Source organism: Lynx rufus, unplaced genomic scaffold (genome assembly GCF_022079265.1).
Source record: "Lynx rufus isolate CCGP_SWC_20201006 ecotype Redwood Valley unplaced genomic scaffold, mLynRuf1.p SCAF_17, whole genome shotgun sequence".
Classification (NCBI taxonomy): Eukaryota; Metazoa; Chordata; class Mammalia; order Carnivora; family Felidae; genus Lynx; species Lynx rufus.
The window spans coordinates 22913903-22931906 of NW_025814831.1; the positions used below are offsets into that span (position 1 = coordinate 22913903).

At 42.3% G+C, this 18004-nt stretch overlaps 1 protein-coding gene across 1 annotated transcript in view; it reads right to left on the reverse strand.

Moving 5' to 3' along the window:
• Positions 1–532: 532 nt before the first annotated feature.
• Positions 533–18004, reverse strand: part of TSHR (thyroid stimulating hormone receptor) — a 165373-nt gene continuing 147901 nt past the window's right edge. Inside the window, exons 9-10 of the mRNA XM_047079814.1 lie at positions 4311–4499; positions 533–1946 (exon numbers count right to left, since the gene is read on the reverse strand). Of these exons, the coding sequence (XP_046935770.1) occupies positions 533–1946; positions 4311–4499 (1603 nt within the window). The remainder of the gene's footprint in view (positions 1947–4310; positions 4500–18004) is intronic.

Consider the following 18004-nt stretch of genomic DNA (forward strand, 5'->3'; position numbering starts at 1 on the left):
CAAAGCTAAGCCTTTCCCCTTCTTCACCTCATAATAGCTGCTCCTGTATCCTGTTTGACTTGTCAGTTTTGAGGAATTCACATTCTCTTTGGTTGTATCAGGGAACATGAAAATGGACCAAGCCAACATAAAGCTAATTTTATATTGTGGTCACCAGCTAAGTTAATAGCATTTGCCATTTGCTGAATCTTCAGTATGAAACGCTATCTAAAAGTGAGCAGCTCAGTGTTGACCTAGTTCAGTTGATATTTGTTGAGCATCTTACACAATGTTGTCACTGCAGTTAGCATCAAGCAAGTCTTCTAGAAAGTGTCAGTTATTTTGATATCACCTGGGATTCAGACATGCTGGTAGCTTCTCTTCCTTCTGGGAGATGATTAGGTTAATGCTACCTCTCTCCAGAGATGAAATTTTGCCCCATGAAACATCACCTGCACAAGGGTTAGGTCAGTCATCTTGTGTATGTAATGGGTTAGGAATGCATGTTCAAGAAACCAGCCTTTTATACCACTGCGGCTAGTGTAGGGACAGCTTACAAAACTGTTTGATTATACTCTTTTGAGATTTGGCTCTGCTTATTTGGGGTTAGATGGGAGTTTTCAAGCAGTTCATAGTCATCCTGCATGTTGGGAAGACTTTGCCTCATGTCCCGGGTAACCTTTTGGACCTGAATACCAGTGCTATTCTTTGGAGAAACCCTCTGGCCTCGGTATGCCTGAGCCTGGCGTTTACAGATGCCAAACTTGCTGAGCAGGATAAATACATCCCTCTGGAAGGCTTTTGTGAAAATAGCATAGAGAAATGGATTGGCACAGGAGTTAAGTGGATAGAAGAGAACTAGCAAGATTTTGGAGTTGGTAACAGTGATGAGAGGCTTGTTCATAAGTGCTGACAGAGCATAGAATGAGATTGGAGCCATGCACATGAAGTCAGTGAAGATCAACACAGCCATCCTTTTCGCAATTTTGGTGTCTTTGTCCCCGGGGTTGTACTGGGGATTTCGGACTGTGATGTAGATCTTCACGTAACAGGAGCAGACAATGATAAAGGCGACTATGTTGAGCAACAGAACAAGGATAATATATGCCAGGGCAAGAGGTGTCTCAGTGTCCATGGGCAGGCAGATGCTGACCTTGGCATAGCTGCTTATTCCCACCAAAGGGAGCAGGGCCAGCAGGAAGCAGCAAACCCAGCCCCCAACCATGATGGCATATGCGTGCCTGAGGCGCATCTTCCGGTCCAGGCGCATGGCGAAGGTAATGGCATACCAGCGCTCCAGAGTGATGACTGTCAGTGTATACACTGACAATTCACTGGCAAAGACAGTGAAGAAGCCAGCCGCATTGCATCCAGGGCCTGTCTGCCAGTCAATGGCATGGTTGTAGTACTCAGAATGAGTGTAGAGGTCTACAGAGGCAATGAGGAGCAGATACATCCCCATGCAGAAATCTGCAAAGGCCAAGTTGCACATGAGAAAGCGTGGGACAGTCAGTTTGTAGTGGCTGGTAAGGAGGATGATCAGGACAAAGACATTGCCCAGGAGAGCCAGCAGACTAACAAACCACACCACAATTCTCAGGAACTTGTAGCCCATTATGTCTTCACAGGGGTTGAACTCATCTGACTTGGGAGTACACACCATGTCTTCATTGCCTCCACACACAGTGTAGTCATAATGGCTATCGAAGGCCTGTAGGGTCTCTTCTTGTGGGTTTTTAAGCTCCTGGCCAAAACCAAGGATCTCGTCTTCTTGTTCTTCAAAGAAGACATAATAATGAGAGTTGCTGCGAGTATCCTGGAACTTAGAGCTGTCCTTGTATCCAGCATGGCTGTCACCTAGATACTCTTCATATTCCTGGTCGAAGGGACCATTCAAAGCATTCACAGATTTTCTCTGACGCAGGCTCCGAATACTGCTGTCATTACACATGAAGGACTCGAGGATTCTGTAAGGCAACAGAAAGAAGTCACTGCTTGCTGAAAACCCCTAATGGTCCCCGCAGGACTTAGCAAAATATGCAGAATACTTACTGTGATCTACATGAGTCGACAAGATTCTACATAATCTAGTCAGGCTTGTTTCTCCTACATTACTTCCTATTACCCACCCTACCCCTTCCTCTGCTGTACTCCAGTGACATTGGCCCTTATTTCTCATCTGCACCCAGTTCAAGAACAATAATGAGTAAAAAAGCATGGATGGTAGAGTCAGTCTGCCTAGGTTAGGATTTGGTTCTACCATTTACTAGCTGTTCACCTTGGGCAGGCCTATGAAGCTTGGCTTTTCCCATTTTTATTTGTTTATTAAAAAAATTTTTTTAACGTTTATTTATTATTGAAAAACAGAGACAGAGCGTGAGCAGGGGAGGGGCAGAGAGAGAGAGGGAGGCACAGAATCTGAAGTAGGCTCCAGGCTCTGTCAGCACAGAGCCCGATGTGGAGCTTGAACTCAGAAACCACAAGATCATGACCTGAGCTGAACTTGGACGCTTAATCGACTGAGCCACACAGGTGCCCCTGGCTTATCCCATTTTTAAAGTGGAAGGAGTATCTATTTCATATAGGGTCGTTAAAGGATCAGATGAGTATATTTTTTAAAACTCTTACAAAGAGCACCTGGAACACTGATATGCCATGTATGTGTTGGTTATTATTATTACTATTCAGAGCTTTTGAACTCCATGTTCCCTTTGCCTGAAAAACGCATAGCTGCTTCTACTCATTATTCAGTTTTAAATTCAAATGTTCCTTTCTCAGTGAGGCCTTCCCTGATCTCCTTAAATAAACTGTCCTACTTTGTGTTTATTTCCTTTGTAGTAGTATCTGATATCTTCTTACTTGCTTATTTATTTTCTGACTTCCCCCACTAGACTGAAAACAAAATGCGGGAGGGCTTTTGCCCGACCTATTCATTGCTATGGGATTGGACAGTGCCAAGCACGTGCTAGGTGCTTAATAAATACTTATCAAACAAATGAATAAATGGACATGATCATGCAGGCAGGCTCATGGAAGTGAGATTTAGGTTTTCACTAGCCTGCCATACTGACATCAAAAGGGATTCTTTAATTTGTTTCAGCTGCAGAAGCAGATGTTAATTCATCTATTGGGCTCTGGTTAAAATGCCTAAAGGACTGCCTATTGCAGCTTGTTTAGAGGTTAACGAGAAAACTGGAGCCTGCCCTTGAGGTACGCTCTAGCCTCCCACCCATCCTGATGCTTTCCTACCCCGAGGCCACACAGCCTCAGTATCAAGCCTGCTCTCTCCACCCCATACCTGACTTCTGGCTTTCTGCAGGCATTAGACCATACTGGCCTTCTTTGCACAGCTGTTCAACTTTCCCCTTTGCTTCTGCCCCCACAACTAGATCCCATTTTATTTCTTTTTAAAAAAATATTTATTTATTTTTGAGAGAGAGAGAGAGAGAGAGCGAGCGCACGGGCAGGGGAGGAACACACACACACACACACACACACACACACAGAATCTGAAGCAGGCTCCAGTCTCTGAACTGTCAGCACAGAGCCTGACACAAGACTTGAACTCATGAACCCGTGAGATCATAACCTGAGCCGAAGTCATACGCTCAACCAAATGAGCCACCCAGGCGCCCCTAGATCCCGTTTTATTTCTGACTGCAAATATGAGTCAGAAAGTCAGCCGGTAGATATTATATAGAAACTGAGCAGAAGTGAGTAAATGATAAATGAAGGTGGTGTTAGGACACAAGAGGGGAAATAATGCAGAGTAAAAATGTAAGTGAAGAAAAGATTCAGACAAAGCACAGAGAGAAGAGGCCATTCCTCCTTTGCAGCTCGTAAGCAGCCTGATAATAAAATAATACATACCATAGCTAATGTTTTTTGAGAATTTAAAATATTCCAGACAATTGTGATAGGTGTTTTCTATTCAGTTTCTCATTTACTCTTCTCAAACCCTCTGTGAATAGTAACATTACCATCTCCACAGAGGCTCAGGGAGGTTGAGTAAGCAAGCTGGAATAACACAACTAGAAAGTGGCCAAGCTAGGGTACAAAGCCAGTTGACTAGGAATCATGTAGTATGATCTCTACAAGATTCTATATGATCCCCCCCCCCCACCTCCCTGCTGTGATCCGGTGACACTGGTCTTATTTCACATTTGCAGTCACTTTGAGTCTGCAGTCATTGTGTCCCACGGATTTCATGATACTCATGGATGCTTCCATTCTTTCCACCTGGCTCTCAAACCACAGACCTTTCCCAAACCCAGAAATTAATTCAACTTGCACTGAAACCTTTGCTGCTTTTTCCAGACACCTGTATTTACCCTCTGATTTTCTTCTGATTCTTAAAAGCACAGCAGTGGCTTGGATAAGAAAGGTCAGCCCGTGTGAGGTGAAGGAAACTCAAGGTAAGTGGAAGTTTCTTTAGAGTCCAAGTGTTTCTTGCTATCAATTCCTTCAGGTGCTCCAGGCCTTTGGATGGCAGGGCAGTGACACTGGTGTAAGAGACGTCCCTAGGGAGGACAGAACAGAGTAGTTCAGAGAGGCGGTGAGCAGCCAGAACCTTCTACTTCTTGGCTAGAAAGGCAGGCCTGAGATTAACAGGGGTGTGTTCTCTTCTGCTGTTGAATATAGACTCAGTTCTTTAGATACTGCCACCGGCTGAAAGAGGAATATTTGGTTTCTAAGTTGATATGTTACAAAGGACTCTCCATTTTTGTCACTTGGAATTCCAGTATGCATCGATACAGATAATAGCTTCACAGACATTTTCTTTTATTCATTGCAATACATGCAAACTCTTGGAATCTGAGATGGATATCAATTTTATTCCAGAAATTACAACATATAACTACTAAAGTGTCTCACAACATAAGAGAAATATATTTGAATGGGTTTAAAGGGGACTGAATTGCTCTCAGTCTCCATGGGGTCTAGGGTTTGGGGATTAATAAGCTGTTCACTGATATGGGCCAACACTAGTGTTATGAAAATCTTCTCCTAATGATGTAGAGCTTGGGAGTTATATAGTGAATTCCTGACTCCGAACAACCTCCCTACGCTTCCTTTAGGAGGCTGTCAACATATTTCCTGTAAAGAAAACTCCAGTATTTACATTAGTAATCAAGTCACCTCTGAAAATAATGAGGAAGGTGGTGAGGCTGGAAGCAACATACACACTAGTGTTAGTTACTCAAGTAGAAGTAATTCACATTGTAGTGTAGCATTTCCTTTTCTTTTCTCAGTCCCAGACAGTCCAGATTATATATCCTGCTCCATCATTTTGTCTTGCTTGCATTGAATAATAGCTTGAATAAAACCATGAACATTTAACCTAATATCTCATTTTATATTTTATCAATTAAAATAGTCACTGAATAGTCTTAGATTTTACATGATTTTTACATGATTTTTTTATTATGATTTTTTAAATAATTACACTTAAAATGTTTAATATAGTTAGTAGTACTGATTAGCAAGTGAATTCCAATATTTACAGCTTCTTCCTCCATGTCGTTGCCATTGGACTTAGCTGGGATTTACATTCTCTGGGTTCAAGGCTGCTAGAACATGCTAATCATTTTTTACAAACACGAAGCTCTCACATTAAGTCCGTTCTTACTACAGAGCCGTAATTCTCAGGGAAGGGTGCCACATTTGCTATTCTGTGTTGTAGGTACTTTAAAAATTCTATAATTCAGCATTTCTCAAACTTGCCTGGTGGTAAGAATTACCCTTGGCACTCATTACTGTATGATCCCAGCTAATTTTGAAAACTAAGCAAGTATGTGTGGGAAACTGGCATAAATGAACCACTTTGCAGTTAATGAACGAGTTGAGGGATTTTGGAGCCAACCATAAGGGGAATTGTGAAGTAAGTGAAGCTAGACGTTACTCTTCTGCCTCATCTGTCCTGTTGATGCTGTATTTTCCCTTTTAGACATGCTGTCTTCAAGGTGTTGCTATCTTCCTGCCTTCGGTTTTCTGAAAGCAACTTATGTGTCTCTTTATGCAGTGATGCAGTCATGTCAGTGAAACAAGAGAGCATCTCTTGGCTCATTTTCCCTGCTTTGCTATCTGTTGGATACACTGATTGCGTGTGTTCATCTGAAAGAGCTTATCCTTCCAAGTACTGGGTTTGCATTTTAATAGCTATTTCTTGAGAAAATACTTTAGGAACCATCCCAATTACTGAAAGGCAAAACACCCCAAAACTAAGTGGCATCAAACAACAGTCTTTTTATTGTTAGCATAGCTTTTGTGGGTCAGAAATGTGAACAGGGCGTGGCAGGGGTGGCTTATCTCTGCTCTATGACGTCTGGGGCTCAGCTAGGAAGACTTGCCGGGGCAAGTCAGTGATGGGGGCTGGTATTATATGCAGATTCCTTCACTTACATGCCTGGGCCAGGGCTGAGACGACTCAAAGCTCAGCTCAGCTGGACTGTTACCATGGCTTCTCCATGGGGCTTGGGCTTCTCACATCAGGGCAGTCAGGTTCTGAGAGGGAGCATTTTGAGAGGAAGCATCTGGGGTGTCCCAAGAGAACTAGTAGATTGAAAGGTGGGGAACATAGAACCCATCTCACAATTGGAGGAGTGTCAAAGATTTGGGCCTTAGTTAAAAAACAAACAAACAAACAAACAAACAAACTGCTATAGTGATCCATGTGGTGAGGATACGATTGAGTCAGATATTTGGTGAAAACTACCAATTTGCCATTCTGCAAATCAGTGTTTCTTGTCCAGGCACCAGCGTGGACCAGCATCAGAATTACATGCAATACAGACTCCTGAGCCATACCCCAAACCAACGGGAGGAATCTGCATTACTTAAGATGCTCTCTAGGTAATTTAGAATCTCACCTCAATTCTCAGAACATTTTTATGAAGCAGATGGATATTAAATCGAAGGCAAAGAAATGAGGCATGTTATATCCAAAGAGACTCAGCAAACAAGGGTAACTATAATTTGGATCTAGAGTTCAGGTTCAGTGCTCCAGGAACTCTTCTCTACTCCTTATCATCAATCAGGTCTCTGGAATCTTTGAATATACATCCAGGCGCAGGAACCCTCCAGGGACTCATTAGAAATCTGTTGGGGAGAAACTGATTCCATGCTGTGTCTGAGTGTCTGCAACCCAAGCATATCTCAGATGGCCACCAATTGGGTCTCAGAGGGGCTGAATTGGGAGGGTGCTTGGACATGCATGGAGAAAAGCAGGTGTTGGGAAACGTGTAAAACTTATGATAGAAACACATGTAACATAATGGGTACTTGGCATATAGTAGGTGTTCAATAAATGTCAATTCCCTTCTTGCCCAATTTGGAGTTTATCTCGAGTCAGAAGCAAGGAACCCAGAAAATACAGCTCCAGGCCAGATCTTGACTTACATATCCAGCTGCTTATTTGACATCTCATCCTGGGTGCCTCATAGGCAACTCCAATTTAACAGGTCCATCCCACACTTAGCTTTTGATTCCCCATCCCCACCCAACCTATTCTTTTCCATTAAATCTAGCAAAACAAAACAAAACAAACATCCAAAAAACTTTTGAATCCATGTATTTCCATCTCCAGTTTAAACTCTCTAGTCTAAGCTAATGCCATCTGTTGGTACAATAGCTTTCTTGTCTACCCTTCCTCCCTTCCAGTCCATCCTTCACATAGCAGCCAAAGTAGTCATCACATATGGGTTGAGTCATAACATATGGGTTGAATAACCTTTCAGTGACTTCCCAATGTACCATGAATAACATTTACTCTTCCTGCCATGCTCTTTAATGTCCTACAGATCTGGCCTATGCACTCATCTCAGGCACCTAAGGCTACTTACAGCCCAAATTAGAATCTGTTGGAACCATCTGATTCCCTGCTGTCAAGAGCCACTTAATGAAGCTCTAATTATCCATTAGGCCTACTGTTACCTAAAGTGCTCCTGAGCTGCTGCCCTTTCCTGATGTAGGTTGCTCCACTCATGCTACTTTGGTACTTTATAGAGTCAAGCAAGAGGAGTGACTGCTTTTTCTTGTTATTGGGGATTTAACCACTCCTGCAGAGAGCTACAGTTTTAATCAGGTATAATCTGGCTGCTATCAGAAAGGAAGGTAGGAGTTCCTTTATACTTGAACATGGTTGTAACACTGACTCCTCACTCAAAGAATTCCTGATTCTTCCCTCCAAGCCTACTGGTGTTTATTTACTATTTTCTGTCTACCAGCTTGTGGGGCTTGTGTTCTCATGGAGTCTCTTTTGCTCTTGCCCTACATTTATGCCATGAATGTCTATAGTAAGATGCAATTGAGCTATACCCCTCATCAGAGGATAGCTCAGTTGTTTATAAGTCTTTAGCCATCTACAGTCTCCTGGTTCTCATTACAACCACCTTAGTTTAGGTCTGAATTACATTTCACCTGAGGTGTGCAAAAACTTTCTGCCTGGTCTTAGAAACCTTCTACTAATCCCACTTTCAGACTTAAAGACAGAATGTTCTTTCTAAAACTTGGATCTCAATGTATTGCTTTCCAGCTTGAAGCCATGGTTCCTCCAAAGTCTGCACAATTCTAACTTCTTAGAAGAGTGCTCCTTGTCCCCAGTGGAAATTTCTTCCTAAGTCCTGTGTAGTGTTCTTGATTTTTTCCCTTTCATTGGAGGAAATGTTTGAGTAATTTCTTAGAAAGGCTATATATGAAAGAGATATTTTCTGCATTCTTGCATGTCTGAAAATGGCTTTTTTTCCCCTATCCTTATATTCAGTTGATACTTCAGCTGGCTGTAAAATTTCAGGTTGTAAATAGTTTTTCTTCAGAATTCTAAAGGCTTTACTGAATTCTATCACTCATTGTTGCTTTTGGTAAGAAAGATGAGATTTCTTATTCTCTGGTCATTGACTGGTTTTTACTCTCTGGTAGCTTTTATGGCTCTCTCTCTCTCTCTCTCTTTAATTTCCAGTTTTACTGAGATATAATTGACATATAACATATGTAAGTTTAAGGTATACAACATGATGATCTGATACATGTATATTTTGTGAAATGATTATACGGCACTCTCTTTGTTCCCAGTGTGAGATTTCATGAAGGTAACCCTTGATATGGATCTTTTTGCACTTATTGTGCTGGCCACTGAGGGTGGGGGTGGAGCCCTCAATCTGGAGGGCTATGTTCTTCAGCTTTCGGACAATTTTTGGTATTGTTTCCAGGATAACTTACTCCTCGTATTTTCTTTGTTCCCTCTCTGTAATTCCTAGGAAGTGAAAAAGGAACTTCCTATATTCATCAGACTTATTCCCATTTTTTTCTTGTAATTTCTCCTATTATTTTTTATTGAATCTAATGGTAGAATTCTTTGACCATATCATCCATCTCTTCTACTTAATTTAAAGAATTAATTAAAAAATTTTGTTTCCAGGGGCGTTTGGGTGGCTCAGTCAGGTAAGTGTTGGACTCTTGATTTCAGCTCAGGTCATGATCTCACGGTTCATGAGTTCAATCCCCACATTAGGCTCTGTGCTAACAGTGAGGAGCCTGCTTGGGATTCTATCTCTCTCTACTCTTTTCCCGTTCACATTTGTTCTCTCTCTCTCTCTTTCTCAAAATAAATAAATAAAACTTAAACTTTTGTTTCCAGCTTTATTGAGGTATAATTGACAAATAAAAATTGTATAGAGTTATGGTGTATAATGTGGTGTTTTGATATATGTGTACATTTTGAAATAATTACCACAATTCAACCAATTAACATATCCATCACCTCACACAGTTTTTTTTTTTTTTAATGGGGAGAACATTTAAGATCTACTCTCTTAGTAAATTTCAAGTATACAAAATGGTATTATCAACTGTAGTCACTCTGGTGTACATCAGGTCCTCAGACCTTAATACATCCTGCATAACTGAAACTTTGTACCCTTTGACCAATATCTCCCTATTTCCCCATCCTTCAATCCCTGGCAACCACCAATCTACTCTCTTACTATGAGTTCAACTTTTTTAGATTCCACATATACATGAGATCATGCAGGATTTGTCTTCCTGTGCCTGGCTTTGAATTTTTAGTTTTAGTTTGATGAAAGCTGGGACTCTGCCTATTCTGTTCATTGCTGTATTTTTGGCACTTAGACTGGTGCTTGAAAGACAGAAAGTTGTGACTACGTATTTGTCAAATACAAAGATACATTTTAAGAAGAGCTTTCATGTTTTCCTTTTTTATAGTGTATTTGAGGAAGCACACTATGTTTAGAATGTTTAGAAGAATGGCTTTTAAATTCAGACTATCTGGATTTGAATCCTGGCTTCTATACTTACTACCAGTCACTTAACCTTTTTGTGCCTCAGTTTCTTTATGTCGGGTTTGTTGAACAATAGCTGACAGTGTGTTCTGAATAAATATCTATTATCATTATTGTCACCTTGCAATGAGACATGTCTTCTCAGATTTATCTCAGGTCACTAATTGTTGCTTTGTTGAAAGTTCTCTCCTGTTCTCTTCAATGTGTTTGGCTCCTCCAGGCTTATTTCCACTCCACTTGTTTATCTTGGTTTTGATCTTTCAAATCACAAACGTTCTTTGGCCGGTGATCCTAGGTTGCATGCTCATGCTTAAAAACAAGGCACTGAAAATCTAATTGGGAGCTTATCCACTGGCGAGAGTCTGCTTTAGGACAATTGTGTGGCCTATATGCTGTTGTATCCTAAAAATGCCAGAATATGGAGGCTTTTTGTTTGTTTGTTTTAGAATTTGTCAACTTCTTCAGAAAAGAGACTTCACATTTCTAGCCTAGAGGGAAGGTACTCTTGGCTGCTGGCATTTTACATGAATAGGGCGGTGGGTTAACCTTTCCAGATGCAGACCTTCAATAAATCCTTCCGTTTATAGCCCCACGTTTCACTCTGCCACTTGCCACCCCCATCACCTCCAAATCCCACACCCTTCAGAGGTTCTGCAAGGCAAGGCAGCTGCCTCCTCAGGTGTGCTTCCTCTGAGTACTCATGTTTGTCTCCTTCTCTTCTGCCTTTTCTCATTCAGAATTCTGTAGCTCACCAGACCACCCACGCACTCTCATCTGTCCTCTCCGTCCTTGTGGATTTATGTATATCAAAATGCCATTCCCATCATTTTAGGGGCCTCTCAAGAGGGAGAGGAAATAAAAGCTTAGGTTGAATTTATCACCTTAACTCTTAGTCATTACTCCATTTAATATGTAGATCTGTGCAAGAGCTTAGAACAGATACTTGTTGAGTGTTGAGTCAGCCAGACAACTAGACAACTAGGCAGATTCCCATCTCTGGTGTTGATGGAGAGAACGAGCCTCAGTCTGGCAAAATCCCCAAACTCAACAAGGCGGGGATCATTTTAAGTTATTTGAAGCTGTATCTTTCCTCATTCACCTAATTTTTTATTTGACCACTTTGAATCCAGGATTTACTAACAGTGTACCTCTTTCCTAAAATAAAACTTGCAAAACGTAGCAAGATTTAAACATTTTGTTTTTGGAGTGAGAGAATATGGAGAGCAGCTATCAGCACTAAAGGGGCCCAAAATGATTTGTGAGTGTAGCCAAATGGATGGAGACCTACAGGCTGGAGGGCTGCCCTCTCTCTTAGTGACTTTGGCACTTTCCACAAAGAGCTCATTAAGTGTTGGGTACCAAGCTTCCTGAGAATTTGTCTCTAGCAAGTATTTACTCACAAAACAATGCAGCGGAGCTAAGCCTGGCAGACAGTAGGAAATCTAATTGTCTAGGTCATGGGAACCACCTCAAGTTATGTGTCTAATGAAAGTAACAGGACATGAATTTGGAAAGAGTGAGACCTGCAGGGTTATATACAGGGCAAGAATATCATGGAATTTTAATGATGCCAGGAAAAAAAAAAAAAGACCCAATTGATATTCGGTGTCATCAGAAGAACAAATTTCTCCTCAAGCAATTATGTATTCTAACATCCCCAAACATGGAAATAATTTCCATTTTTGTGATATGCATTGTCATTGTTATTTAAGATGAACCTTTGATGAATTCAATTGTAAATGAAAAAATTTTTTTAGTGTTTATTTAATTTTGAGAGAGAGACAGAGTGCCAGCTGGGGAGGGGCAGAGAGAGAAGGAGACACAGAATCCAAAGCAGGCTCCAGGCTCCAAGCTGTCAGCACAGCTGACATGGGGCTCCAACCCACCAACCGTGAGATCACGACCTGAAACGAAGTCGGATGTTTAACCGACTGAGCCATCCAGGCGCCCCCAGTTGTAAATTAAATAAGCACTAATTAGCCTGCCAGTGTTTCAGCAGCAATTTCAAGTCTCTTTAATGTTTGCTTGTAATAAATGTGGGCTTTTCCTAAAGGTCAATAGGTGGAAGCTGACCCATTAAAAATGTATAGTCACATCTGCAAATTGGTAGATGAAATGCATCTAAAACAGAAAGAAGATTAATTTACCATTTAAAAGGCAGTTTAATTTATTAATACTGACTCAGAAAGGGCTTAAAAGCTTAAGGGCTTAAAAGCTATATGTTCAAGAGTGAGCCTGATTGATTATGAGCATTTTAAAACATATGCATTTATTCAACAAATATTTATTGATTGCTTTTTATGTATTGATCTATGATACAAGCAGCTAGGGCTCTAGCAGTGAAGTAAATGGGAAGAAATTCTTGTTCCTCTCATGCTTATATTCTAGTGGAGAGAGAGGGACAATAAAAAAAAATAAGTAAAACACAGAGTATATTTGGGGCACCTGGGTGTCTCAGTTGGTTGAGCATCTGACTTCAGCTCAGGTCATGATCTCATGGCTTGTGAGTTTGAGCCCTGCCTCAGGCTCTGTGCTGGCAGCTCAGAGACTGGAGCCTGCTTCAGATTCTGTGTCTCCCTCTCTCTCTGCCCCTCCCCTGCTCATACTCTGTCTCTCTCTTTCTCTCAAAAAAATAAATAAGCATTAAAAAAAAACATCGTATATTTGATAATAATAATAAGTACTATGGGAAAGAGGAAGACAGGGAAGAGGAAAGGAAGAGCTTAAGAATGGGGTCACAATTGGGGAGGGTGTCAGGGAAGGCCTCATGGAGGAGATAGTTGAGCAGAGGTCCAATGGAGGTGAGGGAGAGAGAGAAACATGTTGATGCCTGAGGCAAGAACAGTGCAGGCTGGGAGACCAGACAGTGTCATAGGCCCTGCTATGTTTGAGGAAGCAAGGAGGCCAGTGTGGCTGGAGCTGAGACAGTGGGGGAGTCGAAAATGTGGGTGAAATCAGAGAGGTAACGGGGAGCTAGATCATATTCCTACGAGGCTGTAGGCCATCAGAAGGACTTTGTCTTTTATCAGAGTGAGATCAGAAGTCTTCAGAGCAATGGTATAATCTGACCAAGGATTTCAAAGGACCAATCTGGATACTGCTTTGAAAGTAAACCAAAGAGAGCAAAGGGTAGAAACAAGAAGACCAAGGTCCAAGGAAGGTGCCTTGGACCAGAGTGGTAGCACTGGAACTGCTGAGAATGGTTGGAGTTTCTACAGATTGAAAAGGTAGAGCCAATGGAACTTTCTCATGCATTGGATATGGGTGGGAAAGAGGGGAGTCAAAAATGACTCTGAGAGGGGTGCCTGGGTGGCTCAGTGGGCTAAGCATCTGACTTAGGTTCAGGTCATGATCTTGTGGTTCATGAGTTTGAGCCTTACCTCAGGCTCTTACATCCAGGCACTCGGAGCCTGGAGCCTGCTTCAGATTCTGTGTCTCCCTCTCTCTGTCTGCCCATCCCCCACTCATGCTCTATCTCTGTCTCTCTCAAAAATAAATAAACATTAAAGAAAATTTAAACAAAAGGTTAAAAAAAAGAATGATTCTGAGATTTATGGTCTGCAACTAAAAAATAGACTTTCCATTTCCTGAAATGGGGAAGTGAGGCAGGTATGGAGGGAAAGATCACGGGTTCAGTTTTGGACAGGTTGAGTTTGAGATGCCTATTAGACATCCAGATGGTGATAGTGATAAGCATGCAGGAGAAACATACAGGAAGGAAGTGCAATGTGTGCAGCTTGCAAATTTAAATAGGGTGTTCAGGGAAGACCTCGATGAGAAGATTACATTTAAGCAAAAATTGAAGGAGGCGAAGGAGCAAGTCCCATGGATACCTGGGGGAAAAGCCATCTATGTAGAGAAGACAGTTAGTGCACAACCCCTAGGTGGCAACATGTTGGAGGGGGATGTGTTCAGTGTGGCTGTTGTGGAGTGTTGAGTAGGAAAGAAGTAGGAGAGGGAATCAGAGAACAGATCATGGATAGGGAGCTGTTTCAGCAAAGTCTTTGCTATTTGTAAGGACTGGAGCATTTTAAGCAGAAATTGAAGAAAATGATCTAGGAAAGTTGGAGAATTACAACAGGTGCAAGAACAATCATATGTGAAAGGGGCTCACTTTGTGCCTCGTTGTGCCCCTAGGAAGAGACGGTGTTTCTGGGTTAGTTAGTGCTGGTTTGCATTCTAGCACCATCGCTTATGGCCAGATGACCTTGGGAACTTACCTATTATCTCTGCACCTCAGTTTCTCTTTGTTAAATAGGGATAATAACACCTGCTACTGAATAGTTAAAAAGGGTAAAGGTGATATACTATCTGTAAAGAACAGAGAACACAGCTGAAGCTCAAAAATATAATTGCTTGGTAACTCAGAAATCACTGTTAGGATTCTGGGAAGATGGCGGCGTAGGAGGACACTGGGCTCACCGCGCGTCCTGCTGATCACTTAGATTCCACCTACACCTGCCTAAATAACCCAGAAAACTGCCAGAGGATTAGCAGAACGGAGTCACCAGACCCAAGTGCAGACGAGAGGCTCACGGAAGAGGGTAGGAAGGGCGGCGAGGCGGTGCGCGCTCCACGGACTGGCGGGAGGGAGCCGGGGCGGAGGGGCGGCTCGTCAGCCAAGCAGAGCCCCCGAGTCCGGCTTGCAAAAGCGGAGGGGCCTGACGGACTGTGTTCCGACAGCAAGCGCGACTTAGCGTCTGGGAGGTCATAAGTTAACAGCTCTGCTCAGAAAGCGGGAAGGCTGGAGGACAAAGGGAGGGTGAGCTGCGGAGCCCCCGGACGACAGAGCTCAGTTTGGCGGGGAACAAAGGCGCTCGCCAGCGCCATCTCCCCCGCCCATCCCCCAGCCAAAATCCCAAAGGGAACCGGTTCCCGCCAGGGAAATTGCTCGCTCGCTCCGCGCAAACACCCAACTCTGTGCTTCTGCGGAGCCAAACCCCCGGCAGCGGATCTGACTCCCTCCGGCTGCCACAGGGCCCCTCCTGAAGTGGATCACCTAAGGAGAAGCGAGCTAAGCCTGCCCCCCCTGCCGCCGTGCACCTTGCCTTCCCACCCCAGCTAATACGCCAGATCCCCAGCATCACAAGCCTGGCAGTGTGCAAGTAGCCCAGATGGGCCACGCCACCCCACAGTGAATCCCGCCCCTAGGAGAGGGGAAGAGAAGGCACACACCAGTCTGACTGTGGCCCCAGTGGTGGGCTGGGGGCAGACATCAGGTCGGACTGCGGCCCGCCCACCAACTCCAGTTATACACCACAGCACAGGGGAAGTGCCCTGCAGGTCTTCACCACACCAGGGACTATCCAAAATGACCAAGCGGAAGAATTCCCCTCAGAAGAATCTCCAGGAAATAACAACAGCTAATGAGCTGATCAAAAAGGATTTAAATAATATAACAGAAAGTGAATTTAGAATAATAGTCATAAAATTAATCGCTGGGCTGGAAAACAGCATACAGGACAGCAGAGAATCTCTTGCTACAGAGATCAAGGGACTAAGGAACAGTCACGAGGAGCTGAAAAACGCTTTAAATGAAATGCAAAACAAAATGCAAACCACCACGGCTCGGATGGAAGAGGCAGAGGAGAGAATAGGTGAACTAGAAGATAAAGTTATGGAAAAAGAGGAAGCTGAGAAAAAGAGAGATAAAAAAATCCAGGAGTATGAGGGGAAAATTAGAGAACTAAGTGATACACTAAAAAGAAATAATATACGCATAATTGGTATCCCAGAGGAGGAAGAGAGAGGGAAAGGTGCTGAAGGGGTACTTGAAGAAATAATAGCTGAGAACTTCCCTGAACTGGGGAAGGAAAAAGGCATTGAAATCCAAGAGGCACAGAGAACTCCATTCAGACGTAACTTGAATCGATCTTCTGCACGACATATCATAGTGAAACTGGCAAAATACAAGGATAAAGAGAAAATTCTGAAAGCAGCAAGGGGTAAACGTGCCCTCACATATAAAGGGAGACCTATAAGACTCGTGACTGATCTCTCTTTTGAAACTTGGTAGGCCAGAAAGAATTGGCACGAGATTTTCAGGGTGCTAGACAGAAAAAATATGCAGCCGAGAATCCTTTATCCAGCAAGTCTGTCATTTAGAATAGAAGGAGAGATAAAGGTCTTCCCAAACAAACAAAAACTGAAGGAATTTGTCACCACTAAACCAGCCCTACAAGAGATCCTAAGGGGGACCCTGTGAGACAAAGTACCAGAGACATCACTACAAGCATAAAACATACAGACATCACAATGACTCTAAACCCGTATCTTTCTATAATAACACTGAATGTAAATGGATTAAATGCGCCAACCAAAAGACATAGGGTATCAGAATGGATAAAAAAACAAGACCCATCTATTTGCTGTCTACAAGAGACTCATTTTAGACCTGAGGACACCTTTAGATTCAGAGTGAGGGGATGGAGAACTATTTATCATGCTACTGGAAGCCAAAAGAAAGCTGGAGTAGCCATACTTATATCAGACAAACTAGACTTTAAATTAAAGGCTGTAACAAGAGATGAAGAAGGACATTATATAATAGTTACAGGGTCTATCCATCAGGAAGAGCTAACAATTATAAATGTCTATGCGCCGAATACCGGAGCCCCCAAATATATAAAACAATTACTCATAAACATAAGCAACCTTATTGATAAGAATGTGGTAATTGCTGGGGACTTTAACACCCCACTTACAGAAATGGATAGATCATCTAGACACACGGTCAATAAAGAAACAAGGGCCCTGAATGACACATTGGATCAGATGGACTTGACAGATATATTTAGAACTCTGCATCCCAAAGCAACAGAATATACTTTCTTCTCGAGTGCACATGGAACATTCTCCAAGATAGATCATATACTGGGTCACAAAACAGCCCTTCATAAGTTTACAAGAATTGAAATTATACCATGCATACTTTCAGACCACAATGCTATGAAGCTTGAAATCAACCACAGGAAAAAGTCTGGAAAACCTCCAAAAGCATGGAGGTTAAAGAACACCCTACTAAAGAATGAGTGGGTCAACCAGGCAATTAGAGAAGAATTCAAAAAATATATGGAAACAAACGAAAATGAAAATACAACAATCCAAACGCTTTGGGATGCAGCGAAGGCAGTCCTGAGAGGAAAATACATTGCAATCCAGGCCTATCTCAAGAAACAAGAAAAATCCCAAATACAAAATCTAACAGCACACCTAAAGGAAATAGAAGCAGAAAAGCAAAGGCAGCCTAAACCCAGCAGAAGAAGAGAAATAATAAAGATCAGAGCAGAAATAAACAATATAGAATCTAAAAAAACTGTAGAGCAGATCAACGAAACAAAGAGTTGGTTTTTTGAAAAAATAAACAAAATTGACAAACCTCTAGCCAGGCTTCTCAAAAAGAAAAGGGAGATGACCCAAATAGATAAAATCATGAATGAAAATGGAATGATTACAACCAATCCCTCAGAGATACAAACAATTATCAGGGAATACTATGAAAAATTACATGCCAACAAATTGGACAACCTGGAAGAAATGGACAAATTCCTGAACACCCACACTCTTCCAAAACTCAATCAGGAGGAAATAGAAAGCTTGAACAGACCCATAACCAGCGAAGAAATTGAATCGGTTATCAAAAATCTCCCAACAAATAAGAGTCCAGGACCAGATGGCTTCCCAGGGGAGTTCTACCAGACATTTAAAGCAGAGATAATACCTATCCTTCT